At 41.8% G+C, this 24,062-nt stretch overlaps 3 protein-coding genes across 3 annotated transcripts; all 3 read left to right on the forward strand.

The window, feature by feature from the left end:
• Positions 1 to 7,190: 7,190 nt before the first annotated feature.
• Positions 7,191 to 13,522, forward strand: krt18a.1 (keratin 18a, tandem duplicate 1). The gene is made up of 7 exons (XM_070967579.1): positions 7,191 to 7,729; positions 10,025 to 10,107; positions 10,543 to 10,699; positions 11,945 to 12,109; positions 12,233 to 12,358; positions 12,588 to 12,808; positions 12,936 to 13,522. Exons 1-7 carry the CDS (start codon positions 7,289 to 7,291, stop codon positions 13,048 to 13,050), a joined length of 1,308 nt encoding a protein of 435 aa, XP_070823680.1. The 5' UTR covers positions 7,191 to 7,288; the 3' UTR covers positions 13,051 to 13,522.
• A 1,218-nt stretch (positions 13,523 to 14,740) lies between these two features.
• LOC139335578 (keratin, type I cytoskeletal 18-like) lies at positions 14,741 to 19,837 on the forward strand. Its single transcript, XM_070969236.1, has 7 exons — positions 14,741 to 15,121; positions 15,852 to 15,934; positions 16,017 to 16,173; positions 16,265 to 16,429; positions 16,527 to 16,652; positions 16,785 to 17,008; positions 19,245 to 19,837. The coding sequence occupies exons 1-7, from the start codon at positions 14,741 to 14,743 to the stop codon at positions 19,357 to 19,359; spliced, it is 1,251 nt and encodes a 416-aa protein (XP_070825337.1). The 3' UTR covers positions 19,360 to 19,837.
• A 1,256-nt stretch (positions 19,838 to 21,093) lies between these two features.
• Positions 21,094 to 23,815, forward strand: LOC139335016 (keratin, type I cytoskeletal 18-like). Its single transcript, XM_070968395.1, has 7 exons — positions 21,094 to 21,486; positions 22,217 to 22,299; positions 22,382 to 22,538; positions 22,662 to 22,826; positions 22,924 to 23,049; positions 23,182 to 23,405; positions 23,701 to 23,815. The coding sequence occupies exons 1-7, from the start codon at positions 21,094 to 21,096 to the stop codon at positions 23,813 to 23,815; spliced, it is 1,263 nt and encodes a 420-aa protein (XP_070824496.1).
• Positions 23,816 to 24,062: the final 247 nt, after the last annotated feature.

The raw sequence follows: 24,062 nt of genomic DNA on the forward strand, positions 1-24,062 counted from the left end.
TCTGATATTAAAGGTTGTAGATCAAATCTTGTTGTTTTTCCTTTAAACTGTATTCAGGCACCTGTCATTTGTTATTTTTTCCCAGTGCTCCACCCTGAAGACCACATACCCAATTTCTGACCTCACTCCACCCAGGGCAGTGACCTCTGACCTCATCTTTTATCTGTGCATTTGTCCACTCCTCCTGTCCCCTGAACTTGGGGCCTTTCAGCCAGGGGGTACCCTCGGGTGGCACTGGCCAGCCCTGAAACTTGACTGGCCACCCCAAGTGCCACCCTGTCATTCTAAAGCATGATTGCCTATCTGCCAGTGAACTTTGAACTGACCTCCACTCCAGTGTTGCTTTACATACAACGCATATTCAATAAAACTTGACCTTTTGAATATGCGTTGCATTCTTTTGTGTGTAGCTTACGTTTGAAGGGGCAATTTCTTTTTGAGGTGCTTAAGAATAAAATATGGAAGCTTTATATTATACTGGTATGGAGCCACTCTGCTGTGTTGTGATGCTGTGTTGTGATTATTTATCTTTCAGCAGTTAGATTAGATTAGCAGTTAGATACTGTTAATGTTAGTAAATAAAGTAGATATGAAAAATGGTAAATTAATGCTATTCCAATCTGTGTGTGTGTGTGTGTGTGTGTGTGTGTGTGTGTGTGTGTGTGTGTGTGTGTGTGTGTGTGCATGTGTGTACAGGTTCTTCATGCCACCCCATCATAAGTGCATAACCTACCCGGACCACCGCAGTAAAAAACAAAACAAAACAAAACAGACAAACCAATGCTTTCAATCCCTGGCTTCTCCAGTCTGCTTGTGGATGTTTCCTTGAGCAGGACGAGGATCCCCAAATTGCTACTGATGCTGTGTCATGAATGTGTGTGTGAATGTGGCGTCTTCAAACATACACCCTTGATTAAAACCCTCTTAAACGTGTTCTGTCTCATCTTGGCCACCTGCTGCCTTAACAATAACATCTCTGGCTTCCTGGAATCGAGCAGTCATTCCTTTAATCATGAGCACGCTCAGTGCACATTGTTTTACTTTAACGGGTGCAGAAGAAAAACACCCTCTGACATTTTGTCTGCTCTTGCCATTTTCTCACACACACAGGAACACAAACAGGCAATTCCCAATACCATCTTATTTCAGATCAGTGATTCAGCAGTGTCTGCAGTGGGCCACTGCACCTGGTAGGAATGTTCCACACACCTGTAAGCTGTCTGCTCACAAGTGTTTTCCATCTGTGTAGCACCCAGTGAGTCATTCTGAGCATCTTTACGCTGTTACTATCTCACAATGGCACCGGGAGCTGTCTGACCAGTGATGCTTATTTTCCCATTCAGACAGATGTGTCACATAGATGCACTGCTGTCACATGATATCTTTACAGTGAGACCAAGTGAGGGAGTTTGTGTCAGAAGGCGTTTAATGGGAGACCAACTAATCATCTTGTCCTCCCACTGAATGAGGTCTCGAGTGTTGAATAGTCAAAGGCTTGATCAGTAGCTGACCCGAGGTCAGATACTGGACAATCCCTTGGCCAGGCCCATAACTGAGATTTCTCAGTGGTCGTCCTCTGTCTCTGTCTGTGCTTCTGTCAGTGCTTCTGTGATTTAGCACTTTCCGTGGGTGTTCTGACCCCTGAGGTCGGAACAGAACAAGGATGGTCCGCCCAAACAAGAAGTCTACAGTCTCAATGAACAGCCTCAGCCAGCTGTAGTTAAGATTTTACTCCACTAAAGAAGAGTTTCAACTAACACATATAATCAGATGATCATGAGTCAAAGTCATGAGTGTATTAACTCAGCTGTAACAACAAACACTGTCCTTGTAACCAAACATAGCACCATCCAAACAGAAAAGTGAGGTGGTCTCAGGTGGCTTTCACACTGACCGTCTAAATACCGTATACACACATACAGATTTGACCCCTTTGTCCTGCCACATATCAAGCAACAGTGAGAGTATGGCCAGCTAGACCATTTCTCATACTGCAGGCATGACTGTCTTGTGACTTCCCAGACGCCATTACAGTCAATGGCATTATGACAGAGGTTCATGAGGATAGTGGATTAAAGCAAATAAAGACTTAGCATTGCTAAGCAGTGCAAGACTGAAGTATTTGGAGGTTTTTATCAGTGTTAAAGCTGCACCTTCCCATGGAAAGTGTACAAAACAAATCAGTATCATTTAATAATCATTTCATTAAACATGCAAATGTTTTAAAGGAATGTGTTTGAACCAATTTTCTCACAGATTTTTATCTCCCCGCATACCAGAATGTTGCAAGCTCTGTTTCTGGCTGTTCATCACAGTTTACAGTAAAAGAAGATGAAGACAGCTGAGAACATTTTCAAAGTAAACAACAGTAAAGAGAAAGAGAAAGAAAATGAAAATGGCCTGCTGATTATTCCCAACTCCCTTTAAGATATAACATATGGTTAAACTTATGATAAAAGTTATGGTTTTATATAGTCTTTCTCTATCTGTACACACAGTAATAATAACTTCATACCACTGTTACTGAAGCATCCATAATATGTTTATATGTATGGGAGCAAACTGAGTTCTCGAAGGAACAGAGATTAGCTTGTAAGTGGGAGGGGAACCATTGGTGGTGGGTGATGACTATCACAGTAATGACAGATAAACATTCTTGATATCGTGCCAGAAATGTTGAGCTAAGTCCAAGGTGGCACTGCTGCCTGCCAAAACCTGGGACAAAAGGCAGAATCATTTCAGAGGGATGCCCACAAAAACATTAACCCCTCTCACATTCTAAAATCATTACAGAAATATAGAGTTTAAACTAATAGGAGTCAAGAGTTTTAAAGAAATAAAAAATCTGTTAGTTGCTAGATGATGAGAGTTGCAACCATTCGTATCTAATGGTACCATTTTGTACTGTTGTGCAACAGAAATTGTGTCAAAAGGTTGTGAAACCCGTACACGGCTCTTGTTGTAACATAGATGCTTTTCCCAGTGTCATGTTGATTTTACGTTAAATAAATACTTTATTGGCAGCAGGCATGCAGTGACATGCCAAAATGAAAGATGAAGAAAGAGGAAAAGCATTACTGTATTTCACACACCTGGATGAAAGGAGCTCAGGTTGCTATTTAACTTAGTGACTCAAAGGTCCTTCCATAAATTATATTTTGGGAAGAAGAAGAAGAAGAAGAAGAAGAAGAAGAAGAAGAAGAAGAAGAAGAAGAAGAAGAAGAAGAAGAAAGTACTTTATTGATCACATTACACACAGTGTTAGTTGCACTACACGCCATGCTTTCCGTGAAATTAGTTTCTCCACATTTTTTCCATCCTCGGTCTGTCGATCCTCCGTGGCAGACCAGGAGCAGTGGGCTGCCAGCTGCCAGCCGACGCTGACGCCAGGCCCGGGGACCAGTATTTCTTTGTCACCATTGGTCAGGTGTTGATCTTCTTGCATGTTTTTAGTGGGGGTTATTAAGGAGGAAACCCCGGTTGAACACGGGGAGAACATGCAAACTCCACACAGAAAGGCCCCCTCGAGCAGCAGGCACAGAAGGACACACAACCAGCACCCACAGCGGGATTCGAACCAGAGACCTTCTAGCTGTGAGGCGACAGTGTTACCGCTTGTTCCACTGCTACCCAAATACTCTTTTTCTCTATTTTTCCAAGAATGAGATGAGAAGATAGATCCCGGTCTCCTATCTGTGCTTTAAGCACTGAACTGGAGTGGGAATGTGGTTAGCTTAGCAAATAGTATAAATGACTGGAAGCAGGGGAAACAGCTAACCTGACTTTCCCCAGAGTTCAGAAATATTCCTATCAATGTGTCTTAAGCCCAGTAATGAACACATCTGGTTTGTTTTGTATTTGGTGGGCACATAGTTTAATAGGACTCTGTACATGATGGCATGATGACACCACACCTGCTAACGTCTGTTACCAAATGGCTTCACTAAACATGGTTATTGTGCTCTGCCTTTGTTCTCCAAGAAGTATTTTTCAGCATGAAACCTTGAAACCACAGACATTTTTGCATTCGTTTTATACATGTCTGCCTGTATAGGGATTAAACAAACAGACATGTGCAAATTAGTGACCTTCAGAGACAATGGTTACTCTATTTCTTCATATTTGAGGGAGCCAGGCTAACTTTTCTACCTGTTTCTAATCTTAATGCTATCGACCATGTCCCAGCCCCAGCTCCCTCATTAACACGAGACTGCATCAATCTTCTTACCTCACCAAATGTTGAACTTTTCCTACAAAGTAACCACTTCCATTGAAGTGTTAGCCTACACAAATATCGGCTAATGTCTTTATGGTCTCGTGTTGGTTTACTTGGGAAAGCAGTGAGACTGAAGGCTGCAGTAATCTCCATCATTTATCTTCCACATACAGTGAGTTTGAAACGCAATGCCTTATCTGCTCGACATGGTTATCATCTTTGCACCTCAATCTTTCTTTTCTCTGTGGAGCGTGGTGGCCATCAGGACCAGACAAAACCACTGCCACTGCTAGACCAATGAAAACCCTCCAACTGGCCAACCCTAAAACGCCCCCGAGTGCCTGTGGCTGGTTTTGTCTAAAAATGGGATTACTCACTCTTGGAAAAAGATTCACAATGTCTGATGTTTAGCTGTTTATCAGGAGGACATATTTTTGACATTGTCTGTCCCTCCACCATTATTTTTATCTCTGTCTGTGTGTCTCCTCCTTTCTCAGTTGCTTTCTCTGTGTCTAGATAAGCAAAGACATAACCACTGCCTTCATAAAAAGCTTATTCTTATAACAAGAATCTACAAATTGGCTTGAATGAATTTGGCATTTGCATCATTATCATAATACATGTTTTGAGGCAACCTCCTATGAAGCCACTTTATTGCTATGATTAGCTGGAATCCCTTTTGTTTGTCTACTCAGTGACAGCACAAGAGCGGTTTTGATTTCAACAAGAGCTCTTTATACTTCAATATCCTGCTGCTGTTCCTTCCTGAAAAACAAACAAAATCATGGAGCAAGGATGAGACAGCATGACGAGAGGGAACTACGAAGCATCTGAGAGCAAGCTGATGCTCATACTGAAGACTATATGTAGGAAGGCCAACGATAATTTCCAAATAAGACTTTATTATTGTTGCCTAATGGTTTGCACCCTGTAAATCAAAATATTAAGCTTTGATGGCAATAAAACAACCCTCCATGCTTTTTCTTAACTTCAAATGACCAACAAAAGAAAACATGAAACTACAAAGAAACCAAAGGCAACAGAAAAGGTGCGTTTCCGTCTTTGTTATAAGGCAATAACACGTAGCTTTAGAGGAACCATGTGTGGAATGTACTTAAAAACCTGCAGGGGGGCTTCTGGAGTATGTTTACTGATTCAGAAACCCTATTGTTCCAACATATCTGCTAAGGAGACTGGAATTGCTCCTTTGTTTGACCATATCCTTTATGGGAGGGGGACAATCAGACACATATCCGGCTATGTAGGATAGATAACATACTGTACTACACATAACATCTTGAGCTACCTAACATCTTAAAAACCCTCATTTAACTCTATATCTTTGTCTAAGCTTATTGAACATTGTATTTTAGTTTTTTCTCCTTGACCACACATTTTTTACTTTTCATGTTTGCAGATCATTTTTTTAATGTATGCTGTGCTATTTTAGATCTTTATATGTATTTTTCCTACAGTTCCAGGAAGCCACTAGTGGAAACCACTTGATGCCTGGAATGGTATAAATATATCTATCAATTTAAAACACGCTGTGAGGGAAATGGTTAAGTGTGATTTAAAGGATTTGTAGTTTCTGGGCTAAAACCCAACAGAGCTCATTAAAACCATTTGATGTGAGTGCAGATATTCCTTTTTCACATGATATGTGTCTGAGGGTTTTGTCCACAATAAACACTACAGATACACATGGAAGTTGAAATTCATATCACAAGACTACCAGACGACAGTGTCCTGTGAATTTGTGCTGTTGAATAAGAGGGTTCACCTCTCCAGGTGGAATATGGCATGATCTCACCCACCTATAGTGACTAAAACAGTGAGTTGAAAATTATGAACAGACCCCAAGGCATGTCTCAACTGAACTCTTGGAAGTTGATGATGTCTCGTATGTCACTGTTTTTAGGGTGGGGATTGTGAAGCAAGCAGCAGCGTGTTGATGAGTGTAATGTAGGTGACAAAATGCAACTCGTTCTCACTCCCAACTCATCACATACCGGCGCTTGGTAAGGAGTCCTATGCGTCACTTCTTAAGGCACTGCGTAACCCTTTAGTGTCGTTTCAACGTGCAGGGGAGTCCAGACAAACATACGTCTTTCACGCAAAGATCATTATTACAATAATGTATGTTAACTTAATGTATGCAACTACTTGTCTTAAGCTAAACCATGATCTTTTGTTTTGCATGTTTATTATTCATACCAGTGAGCTTTATTTTTAGTGTAATTGGACAATGTTCACCTCATGTGACATAGTAATTATTGCTAACTTGACCTGCACGTTGCCACTAAAGGGTTACCCAAAGTGATGACCATGCGTCTATATTTGATGAGTTGGGAGTGAGAATTTGTTGCAAAATGCGAAACATTTATTTATGTACCAACATCTTCTTAGACATTACTGAGGCTGTTTGATACCTAATCCATCCGTAATAAATACCCATACAAATCAACCTTCACAGTATAGATTCATCTCCTTGTATTGTAACTTCACAGAATCATGGGAGATAATGTCTGATGTTATTTTCAATTTTTGTATTTCTGATGTAATTTATGCTTCAGTGCCACACAAACTCCACTGTTGACCAAAAACTACTAAAAACACCTAGAAGAAGAAATGTATTGTTGTTTTTAATATCTTTGGGGGAAATAAAGATGAAATGATGTTCTTGGACTTTACTGTGCTATCAGTACAAGCCAAATGATATTTAGAATTATTCAAGTCTAATAAAAAATGTCTAGTTTTATTTTCCAAATTCTGGAAATCTTCAGGTTATTGGATTCCACTAAGTCCCAAGAATTTACCAACTTAGGAAGCTTGTGAGGCACATGGTCTGAACAAGGCCTGTGGTTTAGGACTGTGGAAAAGAGGGAGGTGACTCAGGGTGGGGGGGAGTGGCCTGATGGGCGGACCTGAGGGCCCACAAGGTTTATATAGTTTAACAGCTTCCCCTCTCCTCCTGCCTTGTGTCTGTGAGCTCCCATTTCTGCCTGCCCGCCTGTGCCTCTCTCTCTTACTCACAGTCTCTCTCACAGAGTCTCACACTCTACTACAACAATGAAAACCTCCATGCAAACTGCATACTCTGTGCGCTCCTCCAGTAGTAGCAGGGCTCCTGCCATGTCATTCACCCGTACCTCTACTCCTGTCTACAGGGCACCCACTATCCATGGCGGGGCCGGTGGGGCCCCCATCAGTGTCTCCTCCAGCGTCCGCAGTGGGCTGGGAGTCGGCATGGGAATGGGCTCTGGAGCAGGGGGCTTCTCCAGCAGCATCCAGGTGAGTGCCAGTGGGAAGACCGGCGACATTATGGGCAATGAGAAGTTTGCTATGCAGAACCTGAACGACCGTCTGGCCAACTACCTGGAGACTGTGAGGAACTTGGAGCAGGCCAACCACAAGCTGGAGATTAAGATCAAGGAGGCCCTGGAGAAGAGTGGACCTGACTTCAGAGACTACAGCAAGTACCAGGCCATCCTGGACGACCTGAGGAAGAAGGTGAGGAGGGGGCTGGTGGGGGAGTGTGCATGTGTTGATTTATTAAGTCTTGAGCAAGAGAGTAGAGAGTAGAAAGGGAGGGAGGGAGGAAATGGTAATGGGTGAAATGAAGGATGAAACACAGACTGCTTTATGAGATGGCAAATGTTTTGAGAAGATGTAATGTAAGTGTGATTGAACTAGAAATTTTTTAAGTAGACAAAGTCACAATACACCTTAATGCTATTTTCACTGCGTTCAAAGCAATTTATTCTGTACTCCCTAACCTGATGATAACCCCATCAGTACTCAGGATTACTGCTTGACTGTAGGTTGGGGGTTGAACGGGTTCCTGCTGGTCCTTTGCACTGTGCCTAACTTGACTCCAAGGGCTGGGGGCCGAGGGCTGGACCGGAAACAGTATGGTGGAGGAATGTTGGCGCATCAGGGGTCAAAGAGACAGGAAACAGAGAATAAAACAAAAAAACAAGAGAGTCCAGGGACTTTACAGACTGTAATGGATCAACCTGCAGGCCCACACATCAAAACTCAAACTAAAATTTACGTCTTTGGTAGATTAACATAACAGTGTGTTCTTAGTTGGACAATATGACTGAACATACAGTACAGTCATTACTACTGTGTGTACTTAAAATAGAAGCTAAAGTAGGGGCAGAGGGAAAATAAGGGGAAACTCAACTCACTTCTCTGTCATCATTCAAGGTGGAGCTACCTTATTTCACTATATACTGCATTTTTAAGTAATTAATTTTATAACACTATAACATTTCACTCTTACCTGATATGCCCCATACAAATAAGTCTGATACAATTAACTACTGCAAAAAGATTTTAGAACTGAAAGCAAATGAAGGCATTACACAACCAGGAAAATTAGTAAATCATTGATTGTGGTTTTTGCCCCATTGAATTCAAAGAAAGAGAAAAACCACAGTAACACATTGACTGAACAAGAACTGGACTGTGTCCTCTTGCTGTTAATCTTCATTCAAAGCTACTTTCTCCTCTTCAGAAAATGAAGTCATGTGCATTTTCCAAATGGAAACCAACTGGAGAAACACGCAAACACTGTGTGTCTACTTTAGCAGCTCAACACTGGACACCAGTGTTATTTTTGCATGTTGCCCACAGAGAGCATGCCTTTTTCAAATCCTTTTCCTTGTGGGAGCAGCACAGATAGCAGCATCAAGGTCAGCTAACCCTCCTTGAAATTCTGACAAATTAAATGGGCAAAATGGAAGGCAAAGACAGAAGACGAGGGAGTTTCCATTCTAGCATCATTCTACAAACATTATAACATTAAAGACTAAAACTCTTTGAAATTAGGTTTTGTTTATTCTACCAACAGCCAAGGGCTTCATTTCATCCAAACAGCTCATTTCTCATTTGCCAGGATGCAAAAATCACTCAAATGGTGCCCTTGGCCTCAGCCCCCCATTTGAGAAAACACACTCTCACAGCAACACCAAAACAGCCCGATCCAGTACAGCATGCACAGTCAACCACCCATGCGAACACGTGTGCACTCACATGACCAAGCACGCACACACACAACTGCCACCACCATCACCACCATCACCACCATCACCACCTTCCTCATGCAAATCACCTGCCTCTGTCCTGCTGACAGGATAGATCCTGTTCCTCTTTAGCAACAGGCAGTTGCCGCTTGGCAGCCACTGATTGGCTGGTGCACTTTGTCACCTGGATGTCTCCCTTCCCATCCAGTCCAGCCCTTATCTAATGAACTGTGACTGCTAAAGCAAACACTGCAGCCATCTGTCTGCTGCTAGCTGTCACTGAACCTATTATAACTTACTTCACTGGAATACACACCCATAAAAAAAATTAACCATCTACTTCTTCTCCTTCAATAAAAAAACACAAACCTCTAACTATGCAAATGTACGTGATTTCAAAAGTTTAACTACTTCACAAGAGATCTGCTACTTTACTGAAAAGTCCATTCTCAGTGTCTGAGCATGGAGGTTTCAAGTTTCCACACTACATTTATGTGAGTTGAATACTGGATCAGGATTGGCTTCCAAGCAATTTGTGATGTCACAAATCATGCACATAGGCTTGCCTCTTTAAAACTGGATTTTAAATGTGCACAAAGAAACTTTCCAATTTTAGCATTCAGATGTTTTTGTTTCAGTCAAGTGTAAACAGTGGCCAATTTGAGTAGAATTTGTTTCATATGTGGAACAATGTTCTTACAATGTTTTAAAAGTTTCCTCAGGAAACTTTTTTTCATTTGCAATCTAAACCACCTCTTATGTAAACCTGTTCCAGGTGTTTGATGCCACCACTGACAATGCCCGCCTGGCTCTCAACATCGACAACGCTCGCCTGGCAGCCGATGACTTCAGAGTGAAGTAAGTCATGGCTGCAGTACCACTGAGATTGTAAAACACTCCGCCTGACAGCTGCGGGCACACCCTGCTTAACTGCTGAATGGGTTGTAAGATGAATACACATTGTCATGATCTGAAGAGACAGTTGTTTGTCTTGTAGTCATAAATCATCACCTTTGCATCACAGCTGGTGTTTCATAAATTAAATGTCACAGCAAACACAGCTGGCAAGTGGCGTGTTGAACATTGTATGCTGACCAAATAATGGCCTTATTTAAACCTAAAGGAAAGATATGTTGGTGATAATTATAGGTCCATTCAATCACTGTAGTCATTGAGTTACTCACTGAATACCAAGTCTGATAATAGATTAAAAAGTCAGACCAATCTCTGTGAATCCAAGCAGCTGTACCAGGCTTTGAAGTTACCCTCACTGCCTTGCCCTGTGCTGTTTAGATACGAGTCTGAGATGGCCATCCGCCAGTCTGTGGAGGCCGACATTGTCGGTCTGAGGAAGCTCATTGATGACACCAATATGAGCCGCATGAACCTGGAAAGCGAGATTGAAACCCTGAAGGAGGAGCTCATCCATCTGAAGAAGAACCATGAAAACGTAAGAATGATGTAGCACGGTAGTTATAGCAATAAACCTGATTCTGATTCTGAAACCTCAACTTTGCAGCCCATGAACACTTAGTTTGAAATCTTAGATATTTCTCTGTAATATTAAACATTAGTGACTAAATGAGTATGAGGAAAAAAATATTTTGAGGTATTTATTGAGGTTAACATTCAAAAACTTACTGACAGCATTAGCAAACAACCCAACTCAACTGCCATCAAATGTCAGATTCAAATGTTTGTAAACTCTAATTGGTGCTCAGTGAAACTGCATTTTTTCCAGCTGAGCCCTGCCCACTTCCAACCAGTGAAGAAAGCAAGGACAAAAACAGCAATGCAGAAATGTGAAAAAACCAAAACTGATCTAACATTAGCAGAGAATTCTGTGATGATGCAGGATCCCATCACAACACGGCTGATTTAGAGAACAGCATTTCACCACGGTTAACATAACCTCAAGCTCTGACTTTGCAGCTTTTGTCTGCTAAAGTCAAAGATTAGTCAAAGGTTGTAATCAGGCTGCTTCAGCGTTGTAATGCTGCTGTCAACAAAGTCTGATGAATTACAAACAAAAGTCAACTTCTTCACATATAATATTTGCTTCATAGCTGATCTCAGTAATTCCTTTAAATATCACTACCATGGGCGCTTAAGTTAGATATACTATGTATATTACACACTGCGCAATGACGGCAGCCCACACATCCTGACATGCTGCAGGGCGTTCTTGAAAACAAGCTTGAGAAAACTTCAGGGGAAGAGGGAGGTTTGTTAAGAAATCTGAAATATCTGTCAGTGAATTTCGCGGGAAACCTCATCATAAAAATGCTTCCCATACATATTTGGCAACCGAGAAAACACCAAAGAATTAAAATTACTATAATTTAAGTGCATAAGAAACGCAGCTGTTTGTTTACTGAAGGAATTAAGTGTTTCAAACCCCAGACACAGGTTGAGATGCACCCCCTGTATATTTACCTGACCATAATATGATTATGGTGGGAAGAGGTTAGGAGTCAGGGCTGGGTCACAGCTCAATAAAAAAAAGTTTGAAGTGGTAGAATGCATAAGATCTCAGCAGTACTCTATCCATTCGAAGTGACTGAAAGATTTCACATGGACATTATTTCATTTGCACCTTTTAAGTGCTACTTTTTGTACTGTTCCCAGTCAGATGACAAGGGTTTGGATTTGTGTTTATGTCTATGAATTCCTCTATTCATTCTCATTTCTGTAGGAAGTTATGGAGCTTCGTAACCAGATTGCCCAGTCAGGAGTCCACGTGGATGTCGACGCTCCTAAAGGACAGGACCTGGCTCAGATCATGGCAGAAATAAGGGCCAAGTATGAGAAGATGGCACTAAAGAATCAAGAAGAACTCAAAGCATGGCACGAATCTCAGGTAAATGATTAAGATTCAACTGTCATCTGCAAACAGGGAAGCTCCTCTCAAACAGTCCCTGTTAGTTAGTGCAGTCTTCAAATGATTTTTTGCATTTCTTTTTAACTTCAATCATTATTTCAGATAACAGAGGTGCAGACCCAGGTCACCCACAACACAGAGGCCCTGAAGGGTGCCCAGACAGAGGTGAATGACCTGCGCAGACAGGTGCAAACCCTGGAGATCGAGCTGGAGTCACAGATGAGCCTGGTGAGAAGCACTCAGTCAGCACACACTTCATTTACCTCAACACATGCTGATCTTAACTCCCTGCAATGCCTAAATCAGCACTCTCACTTCAAGTCTCTCACATTTACTTTGTTGACACAAGCTTTACACTCTGGTGGCCCCTTGCTATGGAGCTGTCATCGGCAAGTTGAGTTCACTGTAAAATTTTAACCTGTTCTTTTCTCTCCTCTTGCGCATCTCGCGCTCACAGAAGGGCTCTCTGGAGGGCACGCTGAGGGACACAGAGATGCGTTACAACATGGAGATTGAGTCTCTCAACAACATCCTGCTGGGCCTGGAGGGTGAGCTCACACAGCTGCGCAACAACATCCAGCTGCAGACACAGGAGTACGAGGCCCTGCTCAACACAAAGATGAAGCTGGAGGCCGAGATCGCCACGTACAGACGGCTGCTGGATGGTGAAGACTTCATGTGAGTATATTAATTATTCTATAATGACAGAGTTGTCTGCCCTGGGACCAACCAGCAGATGCACAGGTCACCATTAAAAACCTGTCCAACTAGCTGGCAATTAATTTATTCTTGATCTGTGATTCAGGCTCCAGGACGCTCTGGAAGACAAGAAAACAGTGAAGACCAAAGTGATGACGGTCACACAGACCCTGGTAGATGGCAAGGTGGTGTCCTCCAGCACAGAAACCAAGAACCTCTGAAAACCAGGAGCAACCACCCGAAACTCCCAACAATCACTGTCACTGCATCATAACACTAACATACAACAGGCCAAAAACCACCCTTTCCAATGGGTTCTCCTTTCTTCTCAGTCACATGGCATTAACTGACGCTGCAATTAGTCTGACTTCCTAGGTATACAGCTCGCCACAGGCGGATAAATAAACTGGATCAGAAGATAACTAAACCATCTTTTATTTATTTCATCGTGATTATTTATGTGTTTGTGTGATGACCTGCGGATGTTGACAAAAGTTTAGAATTGGAGAACTGTGAGCTTTTTCGGAGACAAACTCACTGAAGACATTGAAGATTTCAAAATAATAAGAGAGTCCAATTAAATGCAAAATATTTTTTATATTTCATCATCTTTGGTTTTCTTTCTGTCCAGTTAAGTCGGCCTGTTGCGCTGTGCTATTAAGACATTTCAATAAAGTCCATTTGTGAAATTTATCTTGGTGTGAAAATGATGTTTGTGTGAAAGCAGAACCATTTATATCATTTATCATAACATGACAGAGGATGAAAAAAATGAATGAATGAATGAATGAATGAATGAATGAATGAATGAATGAATGAATGAATGAATGAATGAATGAAGCAGATGGTGGCAGAGGAACAATGATTACTTTCACTTCCAAAAGTAATATATGAATTCTTGAGAGGAGTCAAGGACACACTGAAATCTCGGCTGGTAACAATATCATTAAAGATAAGCAAATGGGATCACTTAATCCTGTGACTAAACTAGGCCTCAGACTATGCATGATGATTATTATATCCCTTTTAAAACCACTGGTAACTTGAGCTTACAGTAAAGGTGCACTGATACCTTTACTTTAAAGAACACAGGTCCCTCATTCATTTTAATGAGAACACTGTATTGGCCAATGGGTGCGCCAATGTGGGATCACTGTGCAGACCCATCAATACCGTCCAATTGCACATTCCTAGTCTATTATTTTGTAACCTGAACGGCTCATTCTACTGCTTACATGGTGATCGTGGTGTTTAAAATGATTGTTGTCCTGTGTTGTAAAGTCATTCCTCATACACAGACCTCTGTGCAGTATTTCTGGCGTCTGGTAGGACTTACTATTAATCCTGTTACTCTTTCTGGATTGTGTTTCATCCACTCATGGGTGCCTGAAGCAACAAGCCCCATGGTGTATGGACTGACTCAGAAAAGAAAGCATTAAATGACAAACTGTTCAGTGTAATGACGGAACATCCATCCATCCATTTTCTATACCGCCTATCCCTTTCAGGGTTGCGGGGGGCTGGAGCCTATCCCAGCTATCAAAGGGCGAGAGGCGGGGTACACCCTGGATCGGTCGCCAGTCGATCGCAGGGCCACATGCAAGAAAAACAACCATTCACACTCACACTCACACCTAAGGGCAATTTTAGAGTCATCAATCAACCTAATGAGCATGTTTTTGGTATGTGGGAGGAAGCTGGACAGATTGGTTAGAGTAGGTGTTATGAGGACAAAGTCTATGCAAGAAGGAAGAAGAAATACAGATAAGAGAGGATAGGCAGGAAGGAATTTTGCCTTTCAGAGTGATATATAAGACCCAAGAGCTCTCCTCTGTCCTCCACTCAGCTGCCAAGCCCCTCTGTGCCAGAACGCATCTCTTCTTCTGATTGATCACAGCACTTCTTTTAGCGATGGAGACCAAGCTTCAACGACAGCTTTCTTTTGGCATTCCTCTCACAGAGAGGAACTATCCCTTCAGCGTCAGCGGAGGAGCAGGCGGCCGTGGTAGCAAGATCTCAACCGCCACCTTTGGCAGCAGCTTCGGGGGTGGGTATGAGTACCACTCCTCATCCTCTGGGTTAACCTCTGGAAATCTGGCCATCACTAACGAGAAGGTAACCATGCAGCACCTGAACAACCGCCTGGCTGCCTACCTGGAGGCAGTGAGGACTCTGGAGAAGGCCAACGGCAAGCTGGAGATCAAAATCAGAAAGGCCATTGAGAAAAGAGGCCCCTTGGAAGAGAGGGACTACAGCAAGTACAACACCATCATCACGGAGCTGAGGGCCAAGGTGAGTCCATGAATCAGTCGGTCAGTCTTTATGACACTTTATGTGTTTTGTTTAGTCTGCTCACTTAATGGAAAATTAAAAAGTGAGAACAAAAAACAGTGCAAATCCATCGCAGAGTGATGAATTTGCATCTCCTTCAGCATTTGTCTTTTACAGAGATGGCCGTGTCACCAAGTAAAGGAAATGGTCGAATAGCATGAACGTCACCAAATGTGTTACAAAGTTTCATGCTTGTGCACAAAATATCTTTCTAATATAGCACAAAGCGAGGCAGCTATGCTGTGACAAACCGATCAAAAATATCTGTGGAATTGTAAAAAGAACCCTTCACTGACCATGATATCAATCCTCTGTCCACTTTTCCTCACCATCTAAATGTCTCATGTCAAATATTGGAGCAAAAGTCATTCCAGGTTTTGTATTATCGTTGTGTTAATGTATTACTATAACAGACTTATTTCACGACATTTATCACCTGCAGACTCTTATCTTTATCTCCATATCGAGCTATGTGAGACACTATCAAAAAGATTACCTGCTTTGTGTCTTTATGACTAGCAGTGTATTATCAGGGCGGGTCCTGTCACAGCAGAATTTATCAAAGTGAAAATTACAGTCTGCATTCAATCAAAAATGACTGTGGGAGAACAGAAAACACCAAGTGCCACTGAGTATATACTGTCTGTATTTCACACACTGAAAAATACAAAAACTATTTTGTTTCTTCCAGATATTTGAAATGATCAAGGGCAACGCACATCTTGTTATCGCTCTTGACAATGCACGGCTGGCTTCAGACGACTTCAGAATCAAGTGAGTGTTTAGCCTTGTATACAAAGTGAAACAGTCTCTCCATCCACTGTGAACATATCTGATATACAGTACGTTTGATTAGGATGGAGTATGAGCTATCAATGCGTCAGGCGGTGGAGGCTGATGTGGCCAGACTGAGGAAGGTTCTGGATGACACCAATGTCATTCGCATGCACCTGGAGACCGACATTGAATCTCTGAAGGAGGAGCTGAAGGCCCTGAAGAAAAACCATCAGACGGTGAGGGACCTGTTTGTTCCTCAACCTCTTTGCACAGGATAACACCACTAACCTTCAGCAAATCACTCCCTGACTATTTCCCCCTCAACAGGAAGTTGCTGAATTGCATGCCCAGATCACACAGGGTAGTGTCCATGTGGATGTTGATGCTCCTAAAGGACAGAACCTGGCCAAGATCATGGAGGAGATGAGGGTTAGCTATGAGAAGATAGCACTGAAGAACCAGCAGGAGCTCAAAACATGGCATGAATCGCAGGTAATGTGACAATGCAAAGTCATTTTTATTTGGTTGACCAGCTGTGCACTGTAGTGTACACGTCCTCTGAACTCTATGTATTTTATCTTGTTTGCAGATCACAGAGGTGCAGGTCCAAGTGACTGAGAGCTCAACAGCTCTGAAGGAAGCCACAAGTCTGGTAACTGAAACGAGGAGGAGGTATCAGGCACTGGAAATTGAACTACAGTCTACACTTAGCCTGGTAAGCAAAACTAGTGCAATTTGAACTTTCAATGCATCACCAGTGGTTCAAGATTTAAGCCTAAACTGTCACTCTTTTTCTCTACTGCATCGACCAACTGCAAAATTATGCTCTTCCTTCACCTTCTGACAGAAAGCATCACTGGAGGCCAACCTGCGTGACATCGAGGTGCGTTACAACATGGAAGTGGAGAAGTACAATGTGATCATCCTGAGGCTGGAGAAAGAGCTCACTCGGATGCGCATTGACATCAAGGAAAAGACACAGGAGTATGAGTACCTGCTCAACATCAAGGTGAAACTGGAGGCTGAGATCATTGAGTACAGGAGACTGCTGGACGTTGGGGGAGACTTCAAGTGAGTATGAGGAGAGGACGCTTGGATGAAACATTAAAAATGAAGTTGATATCTTCACGGAAAGTTAACATTCAATGCTCTGTGTAGTGAGATGACTCATATTAGAGCTTTGTTCATCCCAGGGAAGCCTTTGCAAATTTTGATTCAAATTAGCTTCATGCAAACACGAAACAACATTGATATGGAAAGTAAGAGTAAATTCATCCCTTACATCTGCTGCAGAACTGTAGCTTGTTTCTCTCATAACAAAGAACCACCTTGTATTGATTTTACTCTTTCGCTCATTTTTCCAGACTAGAGGATGCAGTTGATTCGGTCCAGACGGTGACTGTGCTGGGTGGGAAAATGGTGCCAAAGCGCAAGGACAGCAAATCCAGTGAATCAGATTCAGATTCAGACTAAGAAATCCTTTATTAATTCCAGAGGGGAAATTGTTTTAGTTGCAGTGCTCCTTAAAGGAATGGAATTAGAATAAAATTAGAAAAGAAAGAAAAGAGAGAGAACTATATATATATAATAATATATATATATAATAATAATAAAATTCTTTTTTACACAAGGTACAAATCACTGCGTTCTTGTTAATAGTCCCGTCTTTGTTCTTTTTATAAATAAACTTGCCGTTCAAAGGTCCAAGTAGACTTGCCTCGCTCTCCGGTGTCGCATCCATGTCTGTTGTCACACTGCTTTTGACTAGTGGCGCAGGTAGGATGCGACCTGCCACTGCAGCCTACGAGTCATTCAAAGGGCCAAATTTAAAATGCTTGCGCATTGACTTGCCACTCATGATTAATTGCGTTAATTTTTATAGCGCATTAATTTGCAGCGTAATTAATTAATCTAATTAACGCGTTAAACTGACAGCCCTAATATATATATATATATATATATATATATATATATATATATATATATATATATATATATATATCTTTATAACTAAAAACAGATTGTTTCTTAAAAACTTGGTCGGGGGGGAGCTTTGCGACAAAATAAAATGAAGAAAAAGTGTTCTATTGTGTCTATGAGTGTTTTTTAGCTTTGTGTTACGGAGCAAAACAATCATTACGTCACATGATATCAGAGTTATTCATTATGCAGTCATACATCGGCTGATTATAAGACATGGGCTATTCAGTATGATTTTATATTCACACATTCAACCTGTTTTTGCTTCTTAATTATTGCATGTAGACTGATGAGAAAATAAGAGTTATATAAGTTAGAAGATTATTCAGAAAACTTTAAGTCTGCATTGTAAAGGAATTACAAGAAATAGCCACTCACACAACACTGTGTGACACCACAACAAATTCTTACACTTCAGTCAAACTAGCTGCTTCCCCTGTGTGAGGATCCGCTAGATTTGTCTGCACCTAGTGTTCTCTGTTTCCCTTTTCCCTTATGTGTCTGTCTGTCTGTTCCCCTGTCTGTCTCAGCTGGGTGGTTCCCTTTACCCAGCTGGCTCCTCCTCCCTGGCAGCGCACCTGGAGCGCATGTGCCTGATTAGAGCTCAGGTACTTAAGGATGATGCTGAGCTCGAGTGGTCGCTGTATTATCCTGGCCTCTCCCATGAGATTACCAGAACTGTGCCTCATGAGTATTTCCAGTCTTTGCCAAGTTGCTGTTTCAGCCCTTTTGTTTGGTGGCTTTTTCTTTTGCCTCACCTGTGCTTTGTTTGTTCCCAGTGCCTATCAGCCACTTTCAGCCTTTGCCCAGCCTCAGCCTCCCACGTGGGGAATTGTTCGTTCCACTCTTTGAGTGCGCCTTTCGTTTCTTTTCCCACTACTTGAGTGCACTTTCTGTTATTTGTGACCACTCCTTTCAAGTGTGCTTTTGGTTATCTAATCTAGTCCCTATGAGTGTGTTTTTTGTTGTACATTTGGTTAATAAATTTGTTTTCTTTTTCTACTCTTGTCTCCTCGTCTGTACTTTGAGTCCAGTTGCTTCGAAATTTAGGCCTAGCCTAACACCCTGCCTCAAGTTTTTTTATGATAAGATACGTTAACGAGCTGCTGGTGGTAGAGTGATATCAATTTGTTTTCCCAAAATGTTGCAAAGTTATTCCCAACATTTTCCCGACTATTCCTCTCAGGTCAAGTCAATTGTTTATGTACAGTATGGCTGTCTGGCCTCCACCATCATCCTCCCACACACCCGTCTGCAGCGGGAAATTCTTTCAGCTTCTGAAACATTAATTAATTGGCAATTGATTTATTCTTGATCTGTGATTCAGGCTCCAGGACGCTCTGGAAGACAAGAAAACAGTGAAGACCAAAGTGATGACGGTCACACAGACCCTGGTAGATGGCAAGGTGGTGTCCTCCAGCACAGAAACCAAGAACCTCTGAAAACCAGGAGCAACCACCCGAAACTCCCAACAATCACTGTCACTGCATCATAACACTAACATACAACAGGCCAAAAACCACCCTTTCCAATGGGTTCTCCTTTCTTCTCAGTCACATGGCATTAACTGACGCTGCAATTAGTTTGACTTCCAAGGTATACAGCTCGCCACAGGCGGATAAATAAACTGGATCAGAGGATAACTAAACCATCTTTTGTTTATCTTTTATTTTAATATTTATTATTTATGTGTTTGTGTGATGACCTGCGGATGTTGACAAAAGTTTAGAATTGGAGAACTGTGAGCTTTTTCGGAGACAAACTCATTGAAGACATTGAAGATTTCAAAGTAATAAGAGTCCAATTAAATGCAAAATATTTTTTATATTTCATCATCTTTGGTTTTCTTTCTGTCCAGTTAAGTCAGCCTGTTGCGCTGTGCTATTAAGACATTTCAATAAAGTCCATTTGTGAAATTTATCCTGGTGTGAAAATGATGTTTGTGTGAAAGCAGAACCATTTATATCATTTATCATAACATGACAGAGGATGAAAAAAATGAATGAATGAATGAATGAATGAATGAATGAATGAATGAATGAATGAATGAATGAATGAAGCAGATGGTGGCAGAGGAACAATGATTACTTTCAATCCCAAAAGTAATATATGAATTCTTGAGAGGAGTCAATGACACACTGAAATCTCGGCTGGTAACAATATCATTAAAGATAAGCAAATGGGATCACTTAACCCTGTGACTAAACTAGGCCTCAGACTATGCATGATGATTATTATATCCCTTTTAAAACCACTGGTAACTTAAGCTTACAGTAAAGGTGCACTGATACCTTTACTTTAAAGAACACAGGTCCCTCATTCATTTTAATGAGAACACTGTATTGGCCAATGGGTGCGCCAATGTGGGATCACTGTGCAGACCCATCAATACCGTCCAATTGCACATTCCTAGTCTATTATTTTGTAACCTGAACGGCTCATTCTACTGCTTACATGGTGATCGTGGTGTTTAAAATGATTGTTGTCCTGTGTTGTAAAGTCATTCCTCATACACAGACCTCTGTGCAGTATTTATGGCATCTGGCAGGTCTTACTATTAATCCTGTTACTCTTTCTGGATTGTGTTTCATCCACTCATGGGTGCCTGAAGCAACAAGCCCCATGGTGTATGGACTGACTCGGAAAAGAAAGCACTAAATGACAAACTGTTCAGTGTAATGATGGAACATGTCACCCAATATTACGGTGTGGCTCACTGTGTTTGTGGACCAAAAGCTCTTTAACACTGAGGCGGGAAGCTTCAGAAACACACAATACTTGTTTCGAAGATTAATCAACAGTTAGTGTTTGTATTTTTATGGAATTTCTTGACTATATGAAAAACATGGAAAATGGCCAGTCTGATCTTTTGTGCTGCTGTTGATATCATTGTTACCATAGCTAGAGCTCACTACACACTATCAGTATGGAAATATTAGCATACCCTTTTGCCTTTGACAGATTGGTAAGAGTGGGTGTTATGAGGACAAAGCCTGTGTAAGAAGGCTGAAGATAAAATTTTAATACAAATAAGAGAGGAGTGGCAGGAAGGAATTTTGCCTTTCAGAGTGATATATAAGACCCAAGAGCTCTCCTCTGTCCTCCACTCAGCTGCCAAGCCCCTTTATGCCAGAACGCATCTCTTCTTCTGATTGATCACAGCACTTCTTTTAGCGATGGAGACCAAGCTTCAACGACAGCTTTCTTTTGGCATTCCTCTCACAGAGAGGAACTATCCCTTCAGCGTCAGCGGAGGAGCAGGCGGCCGTGGAACCAAGATCTCAACCGCCACCTTTGGCACACGAGTTGGCAGCAGCTTTGGGGGTGGGTATGAGTACCACTCCTCATCCTCTGGGTTAAACTCTGGAAACCTGGCCATCGCTAACGAGAAGGTAACCATGCAGCGTCTGAACGACCGCCTGGCTGCCTACCTGGAGGCAGTGAGGACTCTGGAGAAGGCCAACGGCAAGCTGGAGATCAAAATCAGAGAGGCCATTGAGAAAAGAGGCCCCTTCGAGGGGAGGGACTACAGCAAGTACAACACCATCATCACGGAGCTGAGGGCCAAGGTGAGTCCATGAATCAGTCGGTCAGTCTTTATGACACTTTATGTGTTTTGTTTAGTCTGCTCACTTAATGGAAAATTAAAAAGTGAGAACAAAAAACAGTGCAAATCCATCGCAGAGTGATGAATTTGCATCTCCTTCAGCATTTGTCTTTTACAGAGATGGCCGTGTCACCAAGTAAAGGAAATGGTCGAATAGCATGAACGTCACCAAATGTGTTACAAAGTTTCATGCTTGTGCACAAAATATCTTTCTAATATAGCACAAAGCGAGGCAGCTATGCTGTGACAAACCGATCAAAAATACCTGTGGAATTGTAAAAAGAACCCTTCACTGACCATGATATCAATCCTCTGTCCACTTTTCCTCACCATCTAAATGTCTCATGTCAAATATTGGAGCAAAAGTCATTCCAGGTTTTGTATTATCGTTGTGTTAATGTATTACTATAACAGACTTATTTCACGACATTTATCACCTGCAGACTCTTATCTTTATCTCCATATCGAGCTATGTGAGACACTATCAAAAAGATGACCTGCTTTGTGTCTTTATGACTAGCAGTGTATTATCAGGGCGGGTCCTGTCACAGCAGAATTTATCAAAGTGAAAATTACAGTCTGCATTCAATCAAAAATGACTGTGGGAGAACAGAAAACACCAAGTGCCACTGAGTATATACTGTCTGTATTTCACACACTGAAAAATACAAAAACTATTTTGTTTCTTCCAGATATTTGAAATGATCAAGGGCAACGCACATCTTGTTATCGCTCTTGACAATGCACGGCTGGCTTCAGACGACTTCAGAGTCAAGTGAGTGTTTAGCCTTGTATACAAAGTGAAACAGTCTCTCCATCCACTGTGAACATATCTGATATACAGTACGTTTGATTAGGATGGAGTATGAGCTATCAATGCGTCAGGCGGTGGAGGCTGATGTGGCCAGACTGAGGAAGGTTCTGGATGACACCAATGTCATTCGCATGCACCTGGAGACCGACATTGAATCTCTGAAGGAGGAGCTGATCACCTTGACGACAAACCATCAGACGGTGAGGGACCTTAGACTGTAAATATGCACCATTATGGCAATCTGTTTGTTCCTCAACCTCTTTGCACAGGATAACACCACTAACCTTCAGCAAATCACTCCCTGACTATTTCCCCCTCAACAGGAAGTTGCTGAATTGCATGCCCAGATCACACAGGGTAGTGTCCATGTGGATGTTGATGCTCCTAAAGGACAGAACCTGGCCAAGATCATGGAGGAGATGAGGGTTAGCTATGAGAAGATAGCACTGAAGAACCAGCAGGAGCTCAAAACATGGCATGAATCACAGGTAATGTGACAATGCAAAGTCATTTTTATTTGGTTGACCAGCTGTGCACTGTAGTGTACACTTCCTCTGAACTCTATGTATTTTATCTTGTTTGCAGATCACAGAGGTGCAGGTCCAAGTGACTGAGAGCTCAACAGCTCTGAAGGAAGCCACAAGTCTGGTAACTGAAACGAGGAGGAGGTATCAGGCACTGGAAATTGAACTACAGTCTACACTTAGCCTGGTAAGCAAAACTAGTGCAATTTGAACTTTCAATGCATCACCAGTGGTTCAAGATTTAAGCCTAAACTGTCACTCTTTTTCTCTACTGCATCGACCAACTGCAAAATTATGCTCTTCCTTCACCTTCTGACAGAAAGCATCACTGGAGGCCAACCTGCGTGACATCGAGGTGCGTTACAACATGGAAGTGGAGAAGTACAATGTGATCATCCTGAGGCTGGAGAATGAGCTCACTCAGATCCGCACTGACATCCAGGAAAAGACACAGGAGTATGAGTACCTGCTCAACATCAAGGTGAAACTGGAGGCTGAGATCATTGAGTACAGGAGACTGCTGGACGTTGGGGGAGACCTCACGTGAGTATGAGGAGAGGACGCTTGGATGAAACATTAAAAATGAAGTTGACATCTTCACGGAAAGTTAACATTCAATGCTCTGTGTAGTGAGATGACTCATATTAGAGCTTTGTTCATCCCAGGGAAGCCTTTGCAAATTTCATTTCAAATTAGCTTCATGCAAACACGAAACAACATTGATATGGAAAGTAAGAGTAAATTCATCCCTTACATTTCAACTGTGGAACTGTAGCTTGTTTCTCTCATAACAAAGAACCACCTTGTATTGATTTTACTCTTTCGCTCATTTTTCCAGACTAGAGGATGCAGTTGATTCGGTCCAGACGGTGACTGTCACTCAGACTGTGGTGGATGGCAGACTGGTGTCAGTGAGCAAGGGCATCAAATCCAGTGAAACAATTATTTCTTAAAAACTGATTTTCTTTTATTTTCTTCAAAATAAAATGAAGAAAAAGTGTTCCATTGTGTCTATGAGTGTTTTTTAGCTTTGTGTTACGGAGCAAAACAATCATTACGTCACATGATATCAGAGTTATTCATTATGCAGTCATACATCGGCTGATTAAAAGACATGGGCTATTCAGTATGATTTTATATTCACACATTCAACCTGTTTTTTGCTTCGTAATTATTGTGTGTAGACTGATGAGAAAATAA

The sequence above is a fragment of the Chaetodon trifascialis genome, chromosome 8 (assembly GCF_039877785.1).
Source record: "Chaetodon trifascialis isolate fChaTrf1 chromosome 8, fChaTrf1.hap1, whole genome shotgun sequence".
Taxonomy (NCBI): domain Eukaryota; kingdom Metazoa; phylum Chordata; class Actinopteri; order Chaetodontiformes; family Chaetodontidae; genus Chaetodon; species Chaetodon trifascialis.